Consider the following 20,679-nt stretch of genomic DNA (forward strand, 5'->3'; position numbering starts at 1 on the left):
GGCCTAGGCTTTATTCCTGCGGCTTTAAAACTATTTCAAAGCAATTACTTTATGGGTCACAAATTAGCCTAATCAGCAATGTAAAAACCCTAGAAACTGTACGGTCAAAATTTCTTAGATCATTGTTTAATGTCCCTAGATGCACCTCTAATGGCATTTTAAGACAGGAAGCTGGCCTCCCTAAAGTAGCGTTAAAAATATGGAAACTTGTAATGTGCTAAAATTGCAAAAGCTCAGTAAAATGCTAAAGCTCAGTATGATCTTAGGCTGGCCAAAGATGCTAAAAACAACAAAAAGGGTTCTTATGTTCAGAGTAAGAAAAAGAGCAAAGACATGGTAGGCTCATTGCAAGGACAGGAAAGTGAAATTGTAACAGGTAATGAAGAGAGAGCAGAACCGCTCAATTCCTACTTTTCCTCAGTCTTCTCTTCTGAGGGAAACAGTGCTCAACATGGCAAAAACAGAACATATAATGAGGGTATGAAGTTCCAACCTAGGATCAGCATAGGGGCAGTACTAAACACCTCGTTTCTTTAAATGAAACTGAGTCCTCAGGGCCAGATGAATTGGATCCAAGGGTTCTAAAAGAGCTTGCGGATGTAATTTCTGAGCCTCTGGCTATTATTTTTGAGAATTCTTGGAGAACGGGAGAGGTGTCAGAAGACTGGAGGTGGGCGAATGTTGTCCCCATCTTCAAAAAGGGGAAAAAGGAGGATCTGGGTAACTACCAACCCGTCAGCTTGACATCTATACCTGGAAAAGTTTTAGAACAAATCATCAAACAGTCGGTCCTGGAACATTTAGAAAGAATGGCTGTGATTACTGAAAGCCAGCATGGTTTTCTCAAGAACAAGTCATGTCAGATTAACCTGATCTTTTTTTTTTGAGACAGTGATTACCCTTGCTGGATCAGGGGAATACTGTAGACATTGTTTATCTTGATTTCAGTAAGGCTTTTGATAAAGTTCCACATACTACCCTTGTTGATAAGTTGGTAAAATGCGGTTTGGATCCTGTTATCATTAGGTGGATCTGTAACTGGTTAACAGATTTCACCCAAAGAGTGCTTGTGAATGGTTCCTCATCCTCTTGGAGAGGAGTGACAAGTGGAGTGCCTCAAGGATCTGTCCTGGGATCTGTTTTGTTCAACATCTTTATCAATAACTACTTTAGTTTATAAAATAACTATCAACTTTTGGTTGAAGATCATTGCTCCGGAACTGTTAACCATGGGGAAATGAAGGATAGGTCTTGGCGCAGTTTTGTTCTGAATATAGTGGCCAAGCTTGGGTTTTCAGTTGATTTTTTGGGTTCTCTTGGGTTTGACACGGCTAAATCCTTGGTCAAGCAAAGATTGTTAGATCAATCTATTCAAGCTGACATGGGAACTATAGGTGAATTGAAAACAGCTGTGATTTATAATCACTTATCTTTATCGCATCTGATATTTTCTTCATATTTTGTTACTTTAGCGAATTCCAAGCTTCGGAAAGCATTTACGAGGGCTCACTTTGATCTATTACCTTTATTGGCTAATGAAGGTCGCTTTTGGCAGATTCCTTATTGGGAAAGAGTTTGTATTTGTGACCAAACTTCTATTGAGGACCTTTCTCATGCCATGTTTTATTGCCCTGATTTTAACTCTGAATGGAATAGGTTTTTGGGTCTTATTCTGTTGTCTCTTCTTGGGAAGTCAAATCAGGAGAAACTAGTTTTTTTACTATCTGAGATAAATACACTACTTTTCAAGTTGCAGGGTTTGCGGCTGTCGTCATGGAAAAGAAAATGAAGACCGCGCCTCATTGATCGCTCCCTATTATCACTCTCAGTTCTTTTCTAGTGTAGTCCTGGCTAAATTATGTTGGTGTTTTAAATTTTAAATTTAGATTGTTAAGGTTCTAAAAGTTTAGAATGTATAGATTTTTAGGTTTTAAAATTCTTATTGACATTTTATTCTAGATACTTTAGGATTGTATGATTTCTTATCGTAGTATGGAATGAGGTACTGGATGCTGCCTTGTGTTTTCTCTTCGTTCCCTTTTATCTTATTGTTGTATTTGGTTGGTTACTATGGCAATATTTTGCTAATGCAATAAAGATATTGATTGATCTTTATCAATGATTTGGATGAAGGAATAGAGGGAATGCTTATTAAATTTGCAGATGATATGAAATTGGGAGGGGTTGCAACCACAGAAGACAACAGAAACAGGATACAGGATGACCTTGACAGGCTGGAAAACTGGGCTAAAACCAATAATATGAATTTTAACAGGGGTAAATGTAAAGTTCTGCATTTAGGTAGGAAAAATCCAATGCATGGTTATAGGATGGGGGAGACTTGTCTTAGCAAAAGTATATGCAAAAAGGATCTAGGGGTCTTAGTGGATCATATGCTGAACATGAGACAACAGTGTGATGTGATGGCTAAAAAAGGCAAATGCAATTCTGGGCTGTATCAACAGAAGTATAGTGTCCAGATCACGTGATGTGATGGTATTGCTTTACTCTGCTCTGGTAAGACTTCACCTGGAGTACTGTGTTCAGCTTTGGGCACCACATTTTAAGAAGGATCTTAAAGACAAGCTGGAACGGGTCCAGAGGTGGGCGACGAAGATGGTGAGGGGTCTGGAGACCAAGTCCTACGAAGAAAGATTGAAGGAGCTGGGCATGTTTAGGCTAGAGAGGAGGCGGCTGAGAGGTGATATGATCACCATGTTGTACTTGAAGGGCTGTCATATAGAGGACGGTGTGGAATTGTTTTCTATGGCCCCAGAAGGTAGGACCAGAACAAATGGGTTGAAATTAAATCAAAAGAGTTTCCAGCTCAACATTAGGAAGAACTTCCTGACCGTTAGAGCGATTCCTCAGTGAAACAGGCTTCCTCGGAAGGTGGTGGGGTCTCCTTCCTTGGAGGTCTTAGAGGGGCATTTTCCAACACCTTTAAAAGAGGCCTTGGTCCGCCCCCTCCTGAAAAAACCTACAGCAGACCCGGCCGAATTGGCAAATTATCGACCGGTGTCTAATTTACCATTCTTGGGTAAAATTATTGAGAGGGCAGTGGCGTTGCAGCTACAGAGATTTCTAGATGACGCTTCTGTCCTAGACCCGTGCCAGTCTGGCTTCCGGCCGGGCCACGGGACAGAGACGGTCCTGGTCGCCTTGGCGGATGACCTCCAGCGGCAACTGGATCGAGGCGGTGTAGCGGTACTGATGCTACTAGATCTGTCGGCGGCATTTGATACGGTCGACCATCAGCTGCTGATCCACCGCCTCGCCGACATAGGGGTTAGGGGGTTGGCCCTAAAATGGCTCTCCTCCTTCCTCATGGGTCGGGGACAAAGGGTGGCGATTGGGGATGAACGATCCCAGAGGCACACACTAGATTGTGGGGTGCCTCAGGGAGCAGTTCTCTCCCCGATGTTATTTAACATCTATATGCGCCCCCTTGCCCAGATTGCCCGGAGGTTTGGGTTGGGTTGTCATCAATATGCAGATGACACCCAGCTCTATCTGCTAATGGACGGCCGGCCCGCCTCCGCCCCGGAGAACCTGGACCGGGCTTTACAGGCTGTTGCAACGTGGCTTAGACTGAGTGGGCTGAAGCTGAACCCAGCGAAGACAGAGGTCCTTTGTGTGGGTCGTGGCGCCCTGGGGAGGGAAATATCTCTCCCGACCTTTGACGGTGCGCCGCTAAAGGCGGCGCGGCGGGTAAAGAGTTTGGGTGTTTTACTGGAGCCTTCACTATCAATGGAGGCCCAGATAACAGCCACTGCCAAGTCAGCATTCTTCCATCTGAGGTGGGCGAGGCAGTTGGCCCCCTTCCTGGAGCGCCGGGACCTAGCAACGGTGATCCATGCGACGGTCACCTCAAGATTGGACTACTGTAACGCCCTCTACATGGGGCTGCCTCTGTGCCGGACCCGGAAGTTACAACTAGTGCAGAATGTGGCGGCCAGGCTGTTGCTTGGTCTCCCAAGATGGGAACATATACGGCCGGGGCTACGCGAACTGCACTGGTTACCGATTGTATACCAGGTCCAGTACAAAGTGCTGGTTATTACCTTTAAAGCCCTACATGGCTGAGGACCGACCTACCTGAGGGACCGTCTCTCCCCGTACGAGCCCCAGAGAGCACTGAGGTCGATAGGAAAAAACAGATTGACTACCCCTGGACCAAAAGAAATTAAACTCCAGAACACCCGCACACGGGCCTTTTCTTCCGCGGCCCCACATCTCTGGAATCAGCTCCCAGAGGAGGTGCGGGCCCTGCGGAACCTTGACCAGTTCCGCAGGGCCTGCAAGACCGCCCTCTTTAAATTGGCATTCACGAACAGCTGAGCAATAAGTGCATAACAAGAAACACTCGCCGTCTACATCAATTGTTAGGTTTAATTTAATGTATTAGATTAATTGTTTTAACTAATGTATTAAGTGGTTTTATTATTAATGTTCATTAGTATAATGTTTTATCAATGTATTGTTATCTTTTTTGTTGTTAGCCGCCCTGAGCCTGCTCCGGCGGGGGAGGGCGGGATACAAATAAAATTTTACTTACTTACTTACTTTAAGCAGAGGCTAGATGGCCATCTGACAGCAATGAAGATCCTGTGAATTTAGGGCGAGGTGTTTGTGAGTTTCCTGCATTGTGCAGGGGGTTGGACTAGATGACCCTGGAGGTTCCTTCCAATTCTATGATTCTATAGGCTAATATTTATATTCATGTTCCAGTTTTTCTCTTGGTATCATATGCTATACCAAACTTTAATACATAACTTTAAAAAATAAGGTGGGTCTAACCATCCTTCTAGGAGCTTTCCTCCAATGGATGAGCCACTTAAGCTTCAAAGTCTACTCCACCCCGTAATTTATCTTGTTTTGTCACAATTTTGTTCCTCATTCAAACGGCTTTGATAATATGTTAAGTCCTCCTATTAAATCAAATTCACTATTCAAGTTCATAATTATGTACTTACTATTACAGTCCTAAATAGAAGAACAAAGTAGGAATCAAGTTGCACCTTTAAGACCAACAAAGTTTTATTCAGAATGTAAGCTTTCATGTGCTCTAAGCACATTTCATCAGAGGAGTCCTAAACAGAGAAAGGGACTGATTTTTCATATAATTTGGAAGGAGAGGGAATACATTCTACTCTGCATAGAATGAATATACCAAGAGAACAAAACAAATGCAGAACAATTTTGTGCCTCATTCCAGGGATCACTCCCAGAGCACAGAGCAAACTGTACCTTAGTGACATAGCACGATGGAAGTAGTAACCTATAAGCTTTGTCTACCAGATTTGATCACTCACAACACCCATTCCAAATGGATGCCAGATAACAGAGCTTTTTCTATATGGCTATTTGTCTCCTTCAGAAACCAAGCTGTAAAACATTCCGACACACACAGATTACCTTCAGGACATCCTGTTTACTTTTATCCACCTTGTCTTGCAATTTCTTTAGCTGTTCTGGATTCAGGGTTGGGTCAGCTTTACTGTTAACTTCTCTGGATACCGCAAGCTTTTCTTCTTTGCAGGCTGCATGGTATGCTTTCTTGGAAGCTTCTACCTAAATGACATAATTTAACAGGCACTTCAGTTTTGTACAGCACTAGCAAATGTCACGATGGTTTAGGAGATTTTCTCAAGGAAATTAGCATTGCTGTAAGAATCAAGGAGACCTTTAAAAAAAAACCTGCTTTCCATAGGGTTGCCAAGTCTAACTTAGAAAATATCTGGGGACTTCAGAGATGGAGTCAGGAGACTTCCACATTCCCTAAAATAAATAAGTATAAAACAGCAGTGCAGTTCCCCTGAATACAGTCTTCATTTCCTCACCCCCTGTAAACACTCACACTCTCTCTCTCTCTCTCTCTCTCTCACAGAGAGAGAGAGACAGACAGACAGACAAAGAGAGACAGACGGGAGAGGGGGGAGGGAACAAACAAATACCAAAATAAACAGTTTGCAATCTGACACTTGTGTGGTCTCACTGGGTCAATTTACTTACAAGTTGCTGAAGTTCCAAGTTCTTCAGACTAACACATGGAAACCAAATATTCTAGTTTTCCCTTTACTATGCAAACAACCTATGAAAAGATTGTAAAACAATTGGAGGGTCTGGGTTGCTTTCATAGTTACTCGGAGCAGCCATGTCTTTCTGCTGGCTCACCCTGCCCCCATTCAGTCTGGCTCCTACATATTTAAAGGTACAGGCACACCATCTAAAAAGTAAGCCTTTCCAAAGGTCTTCTTAAGTCTTCTTAAGTGGAAAGGCACATGGTGGTTGTGGGGGCTGGGCTTCCCCTGCCATCCAGCTGACTGGGGGCAGGAAGGAGCCTACAAAACAAGGAGATCTCCCACTGGGTCCTGGGGATTGGCAAGCCTAGTTTTCCAGGACTTAAAAAACAGCACATACAAATCAATGTAGATACACACAGGGGAAGGGTGGGAGCATGAGGATAGGAATTCATTTTTGGCCCTTTACTCCTTTTCCTTTCCCACAGGCCAGCAGCAGCTCTCACTTTTCAATTATCCCCACACATACCACTTGTTGCCCTTTTCTCCCGCCCCCGTCTTTGATCCGCATCATGGGACCTCCAAGCTCCCTCCTTGATTGGTTGTTACAGGTTTGCATGCTCTTCCAGGTTCCTATGGCTAGCCTGGCTACCTTTCTTCTACAATGGCTGCACAAGCACATTTGTTGCTATCAACATATGAACAGTTTAGTTTACACCCCAAATTAGGGGCTTTTTCAAACAGTTCCCACCCACCCCCCGCAAGCCTGGATGTTAACCCTGGGATTATCTTAACTTCGAACTATGGTGGATAAAAACCTGTGGTCAGAAATACTTGAGAAACAAAAAAGATTCCTTTAGGAATTGGAAGGAGGGCCTTATAACCAAGGATGAATATAAACAAATCACCAGTGCTTGTAATGAAAAAGTTAGAAAAGCTAAAGCTCAGTATAGAAAGTAGAAAAAGAAGTCCTTTTCTCTTTTTCTCACAATACAAGAACTCATGAGCATTCAATGAAATTGCTGAGCAGTCAGGTTAGAACAGATAAAAGGAAGTACTTCTTCACCCAAAGGGTGATTAACATGTGGAATTCGCTGCCACAGGAGGTGGTGGCGGCTACAAGCATAGCCAGCTTCAAGAGGGGATTGGATAAAAATATGGAGCAGAGGTCCATCAGTGGCTATTAGCCACTGTTTGTGTGTGTGTATGTGTGTGTATTGGCCACTGTGTGATACAGACTGTTGGACTGGATGGGCCATTGGTCTGATCCAACATGGCTTCTCTTATGTTCTTATGTTTGTGCTTAGGCTGGCCAAAGATGCTAAAAACAACAACAAAAAGGGATTCTTTTCTTATGTTCAGAGTAAGAAAAAGAGCAAGGACATGGTAGGCCCACTGCAAGGGCAGGAAAGTGAAATTGTAACAGTAATGAAGAGAGGGTGGAACTGCTCAATTCCTACTTTTCCTCAGTCTTCTCTTCTGAGGGAAACAGTGCTCAACATGGCAAAAACAGAACATATAATGAGGGTAGGGAGTTCCAGCCTAGGATCAGCATTGAATCATAAACACCTAGTTTTTTTAAATGAAACAAAGTCCTCAGAGCCAGATGAGCTGCATCCAAGGGAACTAAAAGAGCTAGTGGATGCAATTTCTGAGCCTCTGGCTATTATTTTTGAGAGTTCTTGGAGAACAGGAGACGTGCCAGAAGATTGGAGGCAAGCCAATATTGTCCCTATCTTCAAAAAGGGGAAAAAAGAGGATTTGAGTAACTACTGACCCGTCAGCTTGACGTCTATACCTGGAAAAGTTTTAGAACAAATTATCAATCAGTCCTGAAACATTCAGAAAGGATGGCTGTAATTACTAAGAGCCAGCATGGTTTTCTCAAGAACAAGCCATGTCAGATTAGCCTGATCTCTTTTTTGAGAAAGTGACTACCTTGATGGATCAGGGGAATGCTGTAGACATAGTTTTTCTTGATTTCAGTAAAGCTTTTGATAAGGTTCCACATACTATCCTTGTTGACAAGTTGGTAAAATGTGGTTCGGATCCTGTTACCGTTAGGCGGATCTGTAACTGGTTGACAGATCATACCCAAAGAGTGCTTGTGAATGGTTCCTCATCCTCTTGGAGAGGAGTGACAAGTGGAGTGCCTCAAGGATCTGTCCTGGGACCTGTTTTGTTCAACATCTTTATCAATGATTTGGATGAAGAAATAGAGGGAATGCAGGTGATACAAAATTGGGAGGGGTTGCAACCACAGAAGAAGACAGAAACAGGATACAGGATGACCTTGACAGGCTGGAAAACTGGGCTAAAACCAATAATATGAATTTTAACAGGGATAAATGCATTCTGCATTCTGCATTTAGGTAGGAAAAATCCAATGCATGGTTATAGGATGGGGGAGACTTGTTTTAGCAGTAGTACGTGCGAAAAGGATCTAGGGGTCTTAGTGGACCATACGCTGAATATGAATCAACAGTGTGATATGGTAGCTAAAAATGCAAATGCAATTTTCCCTCTTCCATTGACGATGTATGCCTCATTCCTATTCCAGGGGTGGGGCTGGCTTGAAATGCCTCTGGAGTCTGCATCCTCTTCATGCTTAGCATTCTTGCTGGTGCTGTTTCTAGGCATCTGAAAGTTGTAGTTGGTGGGTTTCAGATGGGGCTGCTGTGGGCTGTCTCTCTTCCACTCTAGCCTTTTATTGAGGTCAGCCATGCAATGGCAACTGCCTCAGAGATGAGGCCAAGAGGGACCTAAAAGCCATTTAATCCAGCCTTAGTTCACCCATTTCAGTTCTATGAAGGCACACTTGATTCCTGTTGTAGAGGAACTCAGCCTGTCCTGTGGCTCCTTTGGGTTGCTGGGTGCTGAAGCTCCCAAATTTCGCCCAGTCTGAAATCAACACATTATTCAGTTGGAGAGATCTCCCTCTCCAGTTTAAACAGATGAAGGAAAAAAAGAAACCTAACAGCACAGCTTGCAATCTTTATTAGTAGAAAAGAGCAAGAGTCCAATAGCACCTTAATGACTAACAAAATTTGTGGCAGGGCATGTACTTTTGCAATAAAAAAGGCCAACGCCATGCTGGGAATCATTAGGAAGGGAAATGAAAACAAATCAGCCAGTATCATAATGCCCCTGTATAAATCTATGGTGCGGTCTCATTTGGAGTACTGTGTGCAGTTCTGGTCGCCGCACCTCAAAAAGGATATTATAGCATTGGAGAAAGTCCAGAAAAGGGCAACTAGAATGATTGAAGGGCTGGAGCAATTTCCCTATGAGGAAAGGTTGAAACGCTTGGGACTCTTCAGCTTGGAGAAGCGTCGACTGCGGGGTGACATGATAGAGGTTTACAAGATAGTGCATGAGACGGAGAAAGTAGAGAAAGAAGTACTTTTCTCCCTTTCTCACAATACAAGAACTCGTGGGCACTCGATGAAATTGCTGAGCAGACAGGTTAAAACGGATAAAAGGAAGTACTTCTTCACCCAAAGGGTGATTAACATGTGGAATTCACTGCCACAGAAGGTGGTGGCAGCCACAAGCATAGCCACCTTCAAGAGGGGTTTAGATAAAAATATGGCGCAGAGGTCCATCAGTGGCTATTAGCCACAGTGTGTGTGTGTGTGTATAATTTTTTTTTTCGCCACTGTGTGACACCGAGTGTTGGACTGGATGGGCCGTTGTCCTGATCTAACATGGCTTCTCTTATGTTCTTATGTGACCCAGAGTGTCAGTCTGGATGGGCCATTGTCCTGATCTAACATGGCTTCTCTTATGTTCTTATGTGACCCAGAGTGTTGGACTGGATGGGCCATTGTCCTGATCTAACATGGCTTCTCTTATGTTCTTATGTGACCCAGAGTGTTGGACTGGATGGGCCACTGGCCTGATCTAACATGGCTTCTCTTATGTTCTTATGTGACCCAGAGTGTTGGACTGGATGGGCCATTGTCCTGATCTAACATGGCTTCTCTTATGTTCTTATGTGACCCAGAGTGTCAGTCTGGATGGGCCATTGTCCTGATCTAACATGGCTTCTCTTATGTGACCCAGAGTGTTGGACTGGATGGGCCATTGTCCTGATCTAACATGGCTTCTCTTATGTTCTTATGTTCTTTCATGAGGCACTGCTCACTTCTTCAAATATAGCTATAATTTGGTCCTTGTATCTTGGAGAGAGGAGTGGTTTCAGATGCCAAATGACAATAGAAGGCATTGGTAATGAGACAGGAAACCTAGGTCTCAATGCAGTCCTGGAGGATGCAAAGGTAGCTCTGGTACCTCGTTTTACTTTTAATGGCACATATGGTCCGTCTAACAAAGTGACCTTTATGTCAGATATGGCCCCAATAACAAATGAGTTTGACACCTCTGCTATATAGCGTCTTATTGCTGGGAAGACAGGGAACACCCTTAACACCCTTGGGACAGCTACCGAGCCCTGCTGCATCTCTCCCTGCTTCTGAAATCATCTTTCTCTGCACAAAGAAACAAGTAAGAAAACTAAATCACATGACAAGCTTTGTAGTGCAGACGCAACGGGGGGCGGGGGGGCGGGCTTAGAGCAGCAGCCCCATGTCTTTTATAATCTACTTTTGCCCAGAAGAGGATGAGCTTGACCTTTGGGGATCATATCCAACCCGCATCTCCTCCTCCCTGTCCTTCTAGTTTTAAGGCTAGAAGACAAAGAGAGAGATATGAAAACAACCAGATGAGCTGAAGCAAGAGGGAGGGAGAACTCCTTATCCCAAGCTCTAAGTTTCAGAGCTTGCCAAGGCATGTATTGATGCAAAGCTTACCTCTTTCAGCTTTTTGGCCCAGGGTTTCTGGGCTTTCCTAAAGCCATCTTCTGCTTCTTTTGTCTCCTTAAATCCACCCATCATTTGCTTGTGAAAGGCGTCCTTTTGCCAGTTTTTAATCTTTTCAAAGTCTTCGTTCATTAGGGCACCTTTTACATTGAGGTGTAGCTCACTAACTTTTTCAGCTTCAAGCATAAATGCCTGCCAAGCCTTTTCAACTGTCCCATACTGAGGACCTGAATTCAACCAAAGATAAATGAATGTCAGCAAAATTAGAAACTTTTCTTCCACTGCAGCCTGAATTAATAATAAAACAAGAATAAAAAGAACCTTTGACTCTTGCATCAAATAAAGTTTCCTCTGTCTGTGTTAAGTGTACTATGGCATACCAGTTTTAGAGTGTAAGAAACCACTGAAATTAAAGGACAATTCCAATGCACAAACTCTTCTGTCTCACACGCCTGGAATTGGGGTAGCCTGGTTATTACTTACAGAGAACCCTACAAACTTAAGCAGCTACTCTTCAAAAACAGTGGGCTGCCAATGAAAGTACAAGCTTAGGGGTAAGTCATAAAATAATAGAGTTTGAAGGGACCTCCAGGGTCATCTAGTCCAACCTTCTGCACAATGCAAGAATTTCATAAATACCTCCCCCCCCCTCCCCACACACATCCCAAGTGACCCCTGCTCGTGTTTTACCAATTTATTGATAGCATATGGTTACAGAACTTAATTTCCCTTCGTTGCTTCAATACTAACCCATATGACTTTTCAATCCCCCCTCCCTCCAATATAGACTTCCCCGAGGTTATAGATTCTAATTCAATAGTAAAGATACATCTGACTAATCAAAATTCGTTATATATATATTTTCCCCCCCTTCTTGCTTCTTCGTTGTTGTTTTTTCCCCCATTATTACTAAAAAATTGTCCAATGTCTTCTTACATTCGACTCTTTCTCTATGTATTCTTTAAACTTCCTCCACTCTTTTTTAAATATCTCCAAATCATAGTCTCTTAATGTTCTAGTTAATTTATCCATTTCACTCCACGATAGAACTTTCATAGTCCAATCCCATTTATCCGGTATTTTTTCTTGCTTCCAAAGCTGCGCATACAATGTCCTAGCAGCTGATAGCAGGTACCAGCAGGTGTCGAAAACCAGACACTCAATGACGGACGGACTTTAACTGACTTTAACTGCATGATAACGAGCCGGGGGCGTGAAGAATCTTTGCAAGGTACATTAATCTATTTTTATCTTCACTCTGAAAGACTTTGGGAGACTTAGAAACTATTCTAACATTGAGTGGATTATAAACAGATGAAATAAAAAGCTACTGAATAAGAAATATTACCAAGTGACCCCTGCTCATGACAGAAATCTCCAGGATCCCTTGTCAAACTGGCCTGGAGAAAAATTGCTGACCCCAAAATGTTAATCAGCATCTACCTGGGCATGTAAGAAAAGGCCACTAGAACTAAGCATCGATGCAACCCGTCCTGCCTAATTCACAGAATCACTCAAAAGCGGCTGTGGTGGAAAGTAAATTACAAAAAAATTACACCATGAGAAAGGTTGAAAAAAATCACTCCATACTATGTTGCAAGTTAAATGTGTAATAAATTGTAACAATGTGTGATCATATATAACGAAACAATATATATATTGCAAGCAAGTTTGACCACTATATGAAGATGTAAAAATTCGTTAGTGACATTAATTAGCTCTGGACTTGAAGAAGAGTGTTGGAAATGGAGAAGCAGGATCAACCTTCCATAGTCCATCCAGCTGAACTTGTACTGCAACCTTGTGTGCTTCTAATATCTATATTGTTTGTTATATATGATTACACATTGTTACCATTTATTACACACTTAACTTGCAACGTAGTTTTGGGTGATTTTTCAACCTTACTCGTGGTGTAATTTTGGGGATTTAATTCACAGAATCAATATTGCTATCAGATGGCCATCTAGCCTCTACTTAAAAACTTCCAAGGAAGGAGAGCCCACCACCTCCCGAGGAAGTCCATTCAACTGAGGAACTGCTCTGTCAGGAAGTCCTTACAAACCAATTTTGGTTGACCTCAGAAGAACTCCGATATCACCACAGAGTCCAACTTCACCACCACAGGATACAGTCACATCATCAGAGGCATATCCCTTAACACAGTAGTCTTCAACCCATGGTTAGGACTCAGGCGGGTTGCAGAGCACTCACAGAGCTGCCTTTGTCTCCACTGCTTTTTTGGAAAGACCTGCTGCTGAAAGCATGCCTGCCACACCTCCCACTTCTCTTTGTACACTATGTTGCTTTGATGGATCAAGAAGAACAGGACTGTAAGGCAAGGTCAAAAGGAGGCCAAACTAAAAATAACCAGAGAACAGGCCTTCTCTATAAAAGCACCCCAATGGTGGAACCAGCTGCCGGAAGAGGTGCGGGCCCTACGGGACATTAGCCAATTCCGTAGGGCGTGCAAAACTGCTTTTGCCACACTCTGTAAGCCGCCCTGAGCCTGCCTCGGCGGGGAGGGCGGGGTATAAATAAAATTTTATTATTATTATTATTATTATTATTATTATTATTATTATTATTATTATTATTATTATTATTATTATATTAAGGTCATTGAGCAGTGGAGAGAATTCATTCTCCTAGTGCCTCCCCTTCCACTGACATGATATAGCATATACTTACTGTTCAGTGCTCCCTGCTGTTGCCTGGGGTTAAAAGTAGGTCCTGCGTATGGAAAGATTAAAGACCACTGTCCTACCTATGCTCTCACATTTTTCTCACAAAAATGCTCTTGTGCCATTTATACTGGCCAAACCAGACAATCTATACAAACAACTACAAACTGACACAAATGAAGACAAAAAGAAGAACTCTAAGTAACATTTCAAAGCACATGGACATCTAGGACAACAGAGAAATTGGCCAGAGCATTGAATATTTACTGTGAAGGGTCCTTCTCCTCTGAAGACAGGAGGACATCTTGATGGGTGATTCCCAGCCTCCTATCAGGGAGGTAGGAACAAAATCTTATCCACTTCCTGTATCCTTGGTAGGAATCAATCATCCCCTCAGTTCTGGTAAATCCAAAAGCAGTTAATATACCTCTTAAACCACTGTATACTCCTGCTTTCCAGGAATTAACACCACTGTGAAACATAACAAGGAGAAACAGATAACAGTGAGGTGTGTAACAACAGGACAGGAAATGGTCCCGCTGAACAGAAGAGTGAAGAATTGAGAATGACAATTATTATGGGAGGAACAAGATGTCCTTTCTTCAGAGGAGAAAGAACCTTCATGATAAATATCAAATGGTCTGTTCTCCCTCTGAGGTGGAGAACATCTTGGTGGTACCTCCCAAAACAATGTCCTCGTTTTCTGCGTGGATCGTCTTCTGGCTCAAGCATGTGTTGTAGCACATTTCTTCCAAACGCTGTGTTGACTGAGTCATAGATGTTCATTTTGTAGGGTCTTACAAAAGAAGATATCGTTGACCATGTGGCTGCCTTACAGAACTCTTCAACCGTAGCATGTCTGGGAAATGCTGCATTGATTACAGCACTTTGAACTGAATGGGTAGTAAACCCAATGGGTATGACTAACTTTTGAACTTTGGCTTCAATAATACAGGCCTTGTGAGTACTGCCGATGGCCAATTTTAACATCCTCATTCCTTTATTTGGCGGAGAGATGGAAATGAACAAGGGATCAGTTTTTCTAAAATCCTGTGTTCTATGAATGAAGGCTTTAAGTATATATCTGACCTCCAAGTTATAACAAAATTTCTTCTTTGCGTGGGTAGGATTAGGGCAGAATAAAGGAAGGCAAATCTCCTGTGGCCTACAAAAGTTGGGACTTCACTTTTGGCTTGAAGGTAGGCTCCATCCTCATGAGCATCTCGTCTTTACGGAAGACAGGCTTGATTGACAGCATGCCTAGTTCAGACAGTCTCCTATCTGACGTGACATTCTCAGCTATCTAAGCAGAATTTTATTTTATAGGCTCGAATGGGTGTCTGGTAACGGCTGAAAGTATAGTATGCAAGTTACATGTTGGAAATCTATGTTGCTTTGATGGATCATTTAGGGCAGCACTCTTGAGGAAGCAAGAAACATGGACGTGGCTGCATAGAGTCATATCCTGGAACAGAGACAACATCATTTAGCATTTTAAAGTGAAGACCTTACGTCCACTGTCACATCCATCCTGTAGAAAAGGCAGGATGGAGTTAATCTTAGGTTCATTGGGTTACATTTCTTATACTCCATTTACACATGCCTTCCAGGGAATATTGTATATTCTGTTGTCTGGTTGTTTTCTATAGGTTAGTAAGGTACCCATCACTTTTGCTGAATATCCTAGACCAGGGGTTCTCAAACTACGGCCCGCGGGCCAGATGCGGCCCGCTGAGGACGTTTATGCTGCCCGCCGGGTTCAACATATGAACATATGAAGCTGCCTTATACTGAATCAGACCCTTGGTCCATCAAAGTCAGTATTGTCTTCTCAGACTGGCAGCGGCTCTCCAGGGTCTCAAGATGAGGCTTTTCACACCTATTTGCCCGGACCCTTTTTTGGAGATGCCAGGGATTGAACCTGGGACCTTCTGCTTCCCAAGCAGATGCTCTACCACTGAGCCACCGTCCCTCCCCGCAAAATCAGACCGGAAGTGACGTTCGACCTAAACTCGCGTTAGCAACGCACACTTCCGGCACTGGGCTGAGGCGGCGGAGACAGAGTGTGAGGTGATACCGAGGTGAGGTGAGTTCCCAGGCCGGGGTGTGTGGTGTGGGGAAGGGAGAGAGATGCAGAAGACGGAGAACTGACGGCCCGCGGCCTTGTACAGTAATGGCAGTCCGGCCCTCCAACAGTCTGAGGGACAGTGAACTGGCCCCCTATTTAAAAAGTTTGAGGACCCCTGTCCTAGACTCAGAAAGTGCTACTGATGTTTGCATCACCATCTCCTGGAGGGCAAAGAACCATGGTCATTGAGGCCAATATGGAGTTACTAAGATGATTTCTGCCTTCTGCTCTTTGATCTTCCTGATTAATTCTGGAAAAACTGGTGTGGGGGGGACAGGCAAAGAGAAGATCGTTTGGCATTATGTCAGGGCATCAATCGCTCTGGCCACGGGATGAAAAAATCTGGTGAAGTACCTGTTCACTTGATGGTAGTTTGTGAAGCTGATAGGTCAACTATGGGATGACTGAAATGAGACAGATTAGTTGGAATAGATGTTTTTTTATGACTCCTGATCTTGCTAAGTTTCTATATGTTACCGACCTTGACAGGAAGAAATTTAATGCTGTCTGTATTTGAAAGAAGATGCTTTTAGTTAAGTGTTGCCTATGTCAGCTAATTTTGTTGCCACTTTGATGGATGTACAAGTTTTATATTGTTATGTTATATTTCAACTTGGTGTTGTGTTGTACTGTTGATGAGTTGTGTTGTTGCTGTCGATTGGCCTAGAGCCGCAATAAACTGACTGACTGACTGACTGACTGACTGGATTATAATTTTCTTTTCATAGTGGCTACAGTGAGGAGTGTGTCCTAATTGGGCTTGGCTGCCCTGGATTACAATTTATAACTTCCTTTGCTGGATTCCCTGGATGAACTGAGTTGACAGAACTAATTGCTGTAACTTGAAGACATAATACATAACGTCACTACGTGGTAGTAAATTGGGTGGCATATGCGGTAGGTGTAAAATTGGGATTGTTTATTATATCTGTAACCAATATTTGGGGTTCCTGAAGTTGTTGAAGATAGTTGGAAGGTACTGTTCCCAAACAAACTAATATTTTGTCCAAAATATTGATCTTATTTGCTGGAAGCCAGGTTTGTTGATAGAAAGAGGAACACTCTGTTCCATAACAACCTGGAGAAGTGCAATATTTAAACTGTTTTTGTTAAAGTGATACTACATCAGAGAAAGTCAATAGTAAAATGGCATCTGGGTTCAAAGAAGGTCCCAAAAAAAGAGAAAATAAAGACAATAGAGAAGGTAGAACTACGACTCCTTTGCCCAGTTTTTTACCTGGGCCAACAAGGCTCACAACTATGACCATGACCATGCAGGGAGATATGAAAGAAATGCAAAATACTCTCCTAACAGCTATAGCACAATTGACTGACAAGGTAAGAACATAAGAACATAAGAGAAGCCATGTTAGATCAGGCCAATGGCCCATCCAGTCCAACATTCTGTGTCACACAGCGGCCAAATATATATATATATATATATATATATATATATATATATATATATATATATATATATATATATATATATATATATATATATATATATATATATATACACACACACACACACACACATACACACTGTGGCTAATAGCCACTGATGGACCTCTGCTCCATATTTTTATCTAACCCCCTCTTGAAGGTGGCTATACGTGTGGCCGCCACCACCTCCTGTGGCAGTGAATTCCACATGTTAATCACCCTTTGGGTGAAGAAGTACTTCCTTTTATCCGTTTTAACCTGTCTGCTCAGCAATTTCATCGAATGCCCACGAGTTCTTGTATTGTGAGAAAGGGAGAAAAGTACTTCTTTCTCTACTTTCTCCATCCCATGCATTATCTTGTAAGCCTCTATCATGTCACCCCTCAGTCGACGTTTCTCCAAGCTAAAGAGCCCTAAGCGTTTCAACCTTTCTTCATAGGGAAGGTGTTCCAGCCCTTTAATCATTCTAGTTGCCCTTTTCTGAACTTTCTCCAATGCTATAAGGTGGACAACATAGGAGAGCAAATGACAGAGATCAAACAAGAATTACAAGAGAACAGAAAGCAAGCAGAATAGACCAATAAAGCTTTAAAAAGCTCTAGACACCTAAGTGACGGACAATACTCAAAAGGTGGAGCAGCTGGAAAAAGACCTGAAGTTATTTGACACTAGATTCCTTCAATTAGAAATTGATAGAGCAGCCTATATGCTGAGATTTCAAAATGTTCCAGAGGAAAAATCTGAAGACTTGCAGAAAACGTTAAGTCAGTCGCTGGCAGAAATTTTACAAGCGCCACCAGAGAAAATAGAAGAGGAGATGGACGAAATGAAGAGGGTGCCGTCAAGTTTTACGAGGAGGATTAAATTGCCTAGCGAAATACATTTGAAACTCACAAAAAAAAGAAGACTAGAGATAATATTCTGCGGCAAACAAGAGACAAAACGGTGGTGATTGCAGGAAATACGGTCAATATTTTGAGAAATATTCCATGGCCAGTAAGACAGAAGAGAATATCAAACCGTGATGAACTTTTTAAGAAAAAGAGAAATACCATATACTTGGTGAATGCCAGAAGGCCTTCTCTTTACGTATGAAGGTAACAGATACAGAATTACTTCCATTTCTAAAGCTGAAAACTTTTTGGAGAAAATCAAGAAGAAGGAGGGGAAGAAAAAGGAGGAAGAGGAGGAGGAAGAAGAGGAAATCTCAGAGGAGGAAGACTCAAACAGGGCAAAGAAGTACTCAACAAGGCTCTAGAGTAAGAAAGATAGCGATAGGAAAAACTCATAATGGCGTCGTTAATTTCCATCAATGTAAATGGAATTAATTCTCCTATGAAAAGGAGAAAGACTTTCAAATATGTGGCTAAACTTGAGGTCGATATACCGTATTTTTCGGACCATAAGACGCACTTCCCCCCCCAAAAAAAAAGTGGGGGGGAAAGTGTGTGCGTCTTATGGAGCGAAGGGACGATAGGACGTACCTTCCTCCGGGGGGGAGGATCCGCTGCCTCTGCCTCTGATCCTGGCGCTTCCCCTGCGCCTGCCTGCCTGGCTCCAGCTCTGCTTCCAGCAAGCGCTGGGATCGCTCCACGCTGCCCCCACCGCAAACCCAGCGCTTCGCAAGCGCCGGCTGCAGAGGGGGCAGCGTGCTTCCTCCGTGCCTGTCTGCCTGGCTCCAGCTTTGATGCTTAAAGCAAGCGCCGGGATTGGAGGGCAGAGGGAGCGATCCTGGCGCTTGCTGTAAGCGTCAGAGCTGGAGCCAGGCAGACAGGCACGGAGGAAGCACGCTGCCCCCTCCACAGCCGGCGCTCGCGAAGCGTGGGTTTGCGGTGGGAGCAGCATGGAGCAATCCCAGCGCTTGCTGGAAGCAGAGCTGGAGCCAGGAAGGCAGGCGTGGGGGAAGCGCCGGGATCGGAGGTGGAGGCAGCGGATCGCCCCCCCCCCCCAGGAGGAAGGTGCGTCCTATGGTCCGGAGCGCCTTATGGACCGAAAAATACGGTAATTTGCTTACAAGAAATCCATATTTTGGCAAAGGACCAATATCTTTTGAAAAATAAAAAATCTGGCAATGTATTTGTAGCAACAGACTCCAATAAGAAGAGAAGAGGCCTGGTAACTTAAGGATAAATTTAATCCGCAATTATGATTAGCCTCAGAAGATAGGAGGATTCTACTAATAGATATTACCATTGAAAACAAAAAAAATTTACTGGCTAATATTTATGTGCCAAATGCTCACCAAGAAACATTTTTTAAGGATTTGCATCTCAAGCTGATGAATTTGGAATATTCAGAGTGTTGCCTAAATGGGATTTCAATGCGGTTTTCGATAGACAACTTGACAAAAAAACACATAAGCACACTAAAACCAAAGGTTTACAGCTACCAACAAGTTTTCTGAGACTAGCTGAAGAACTGGACTTAGTAGATGCGTGGCGAACAAGATACGCAAAATCCAGAGACTTCATGTATTATTCTGCTAGTCACCAGTCATGGTCAAGAATTGATATGTGTTGGCTATCAACAGATTTGATTAAAGATTTAGTTGAGGTAGAAATCCAGCCAAGAGTGATTTCAGATCACAATCCAGTAACCATAAAGCTTAAGGGGCCCCAAATGAGAAGGTCGTGGAAGTTGAAGACTCAGATTTTGAAAGACAAAACTTTCCTACAAGAAACCGACATAGAAATGGAATCTTTTTTTAAACAGAACCTAACTCAAGATGTCAAGATTCAAATTGTATGGGATACAGCTAAAGCATACTTTAGAGGGCTCGCAATCAGATTTAATGCCAAGAAAAAGAAAGAGAAGGCTGAAAACTTCCAAAAATGAATGACACAGGCAGAAAAAGCGGAAAGGAACTTAAAGACACAACCAGCTAAACAGGAGTTTCAAGAAAAGATTAAAAAATACAACATCAACTTAATTTACTGCTGGCAGAAGAAGTGGAGAAAAAGTTAAGATATGCCAAACAAAATTACTTCGAATTTGCTAATAAACCAGGAAGATAGTGTATAAACTGAGAAAGGAAAGTGCTAAAAGAATAATAACAGTACTGAAGGATGAAAATAATAAAGAGAAATTTCAAAGACAGGAAATAAGTCAAATTGTGGAAAAATTTTATAAAAAAAATATATGGCACTAAACAAATTCAAGGGGAAGACTTAGAAAAATATCTTAAGCATAATTTGAATAAATTTTCAGAGGAACAACGGAAAATCTTAAATGAATCAATAACAATAAGAGAACTAGGAGACGCAATAGAGACGCAAAAGAATGCTAAATCACTGGGTCCAGATGGCCTTCTAGCGGAATATTATAAAGCATTTGAAGATTGTCTATCGAAACCATTTAAACAACTCATAGAAATGGTACAAAAAGAAGCGGAAATTCCAAATTCATGGCAAGAAGCAATAATATCTTTAATTCCAAAAAAGGGTGTAGATTTGAAAGACATAAAGAACTTTAGACCAATCTCTCTGCTTGAATGTGCACTATAAAATTTTTGCCTCAATATTGGCACAACGATTTTAAAAAGTTCTGTTGGTTATCATACATCAAGACCAAGCAGGATT

At 42.6% G+C, this 20,679-nt stretch overlaps 1 protein-coding gene across 2 annotated transcripts in view; it reads right to left on the reverse strand.

The window, feature by feature from the left end:
- PACSIN2 (protein kinase C and casein kinase substrate in neurons 2) overlaps positions 1–20,679 on the reverse strand; it is a 127,699-nt gene that overhangs the window by 41,570 nt on the left and 65,450 nt on the right. For both annotated transcript variants that reach the window (XM_060258504.1, XM_060258503.1), the window contains exons 4-5: positions 10,835–11,070; positions 5,419–5,574 (exon numbers count right to left, since the gene is read on the reverse strand). In XM_060258504.1, the coding sequence (XP_060114487.1) occupies positions 5,419–5,574; positions 10,835–11,070 (392 nt within the window). The remainder of the gene's footprint in view (positions 1–5,418; positions 5,575–10,834; positions 11,071–20,679) is intronic.

The sequence above is a fragment of the Heteronotia binoei genome, chromosome 17 (assembly GCF_032191835.1).
Source record: "Heteronotia binoei isolate CCM8104 ecotype False Entrance Well chromosome 17, APGP_CSIRO_Hbin_v1, whole genome shotgun sequence".
Taxonomy (NCBI): domain Eukaryota; kingdom Metazoa; phylum Chordata; class Lepidosauria; order Squamata; family Gekkonidae; genus Heteronotia; species Heteronotia binoei.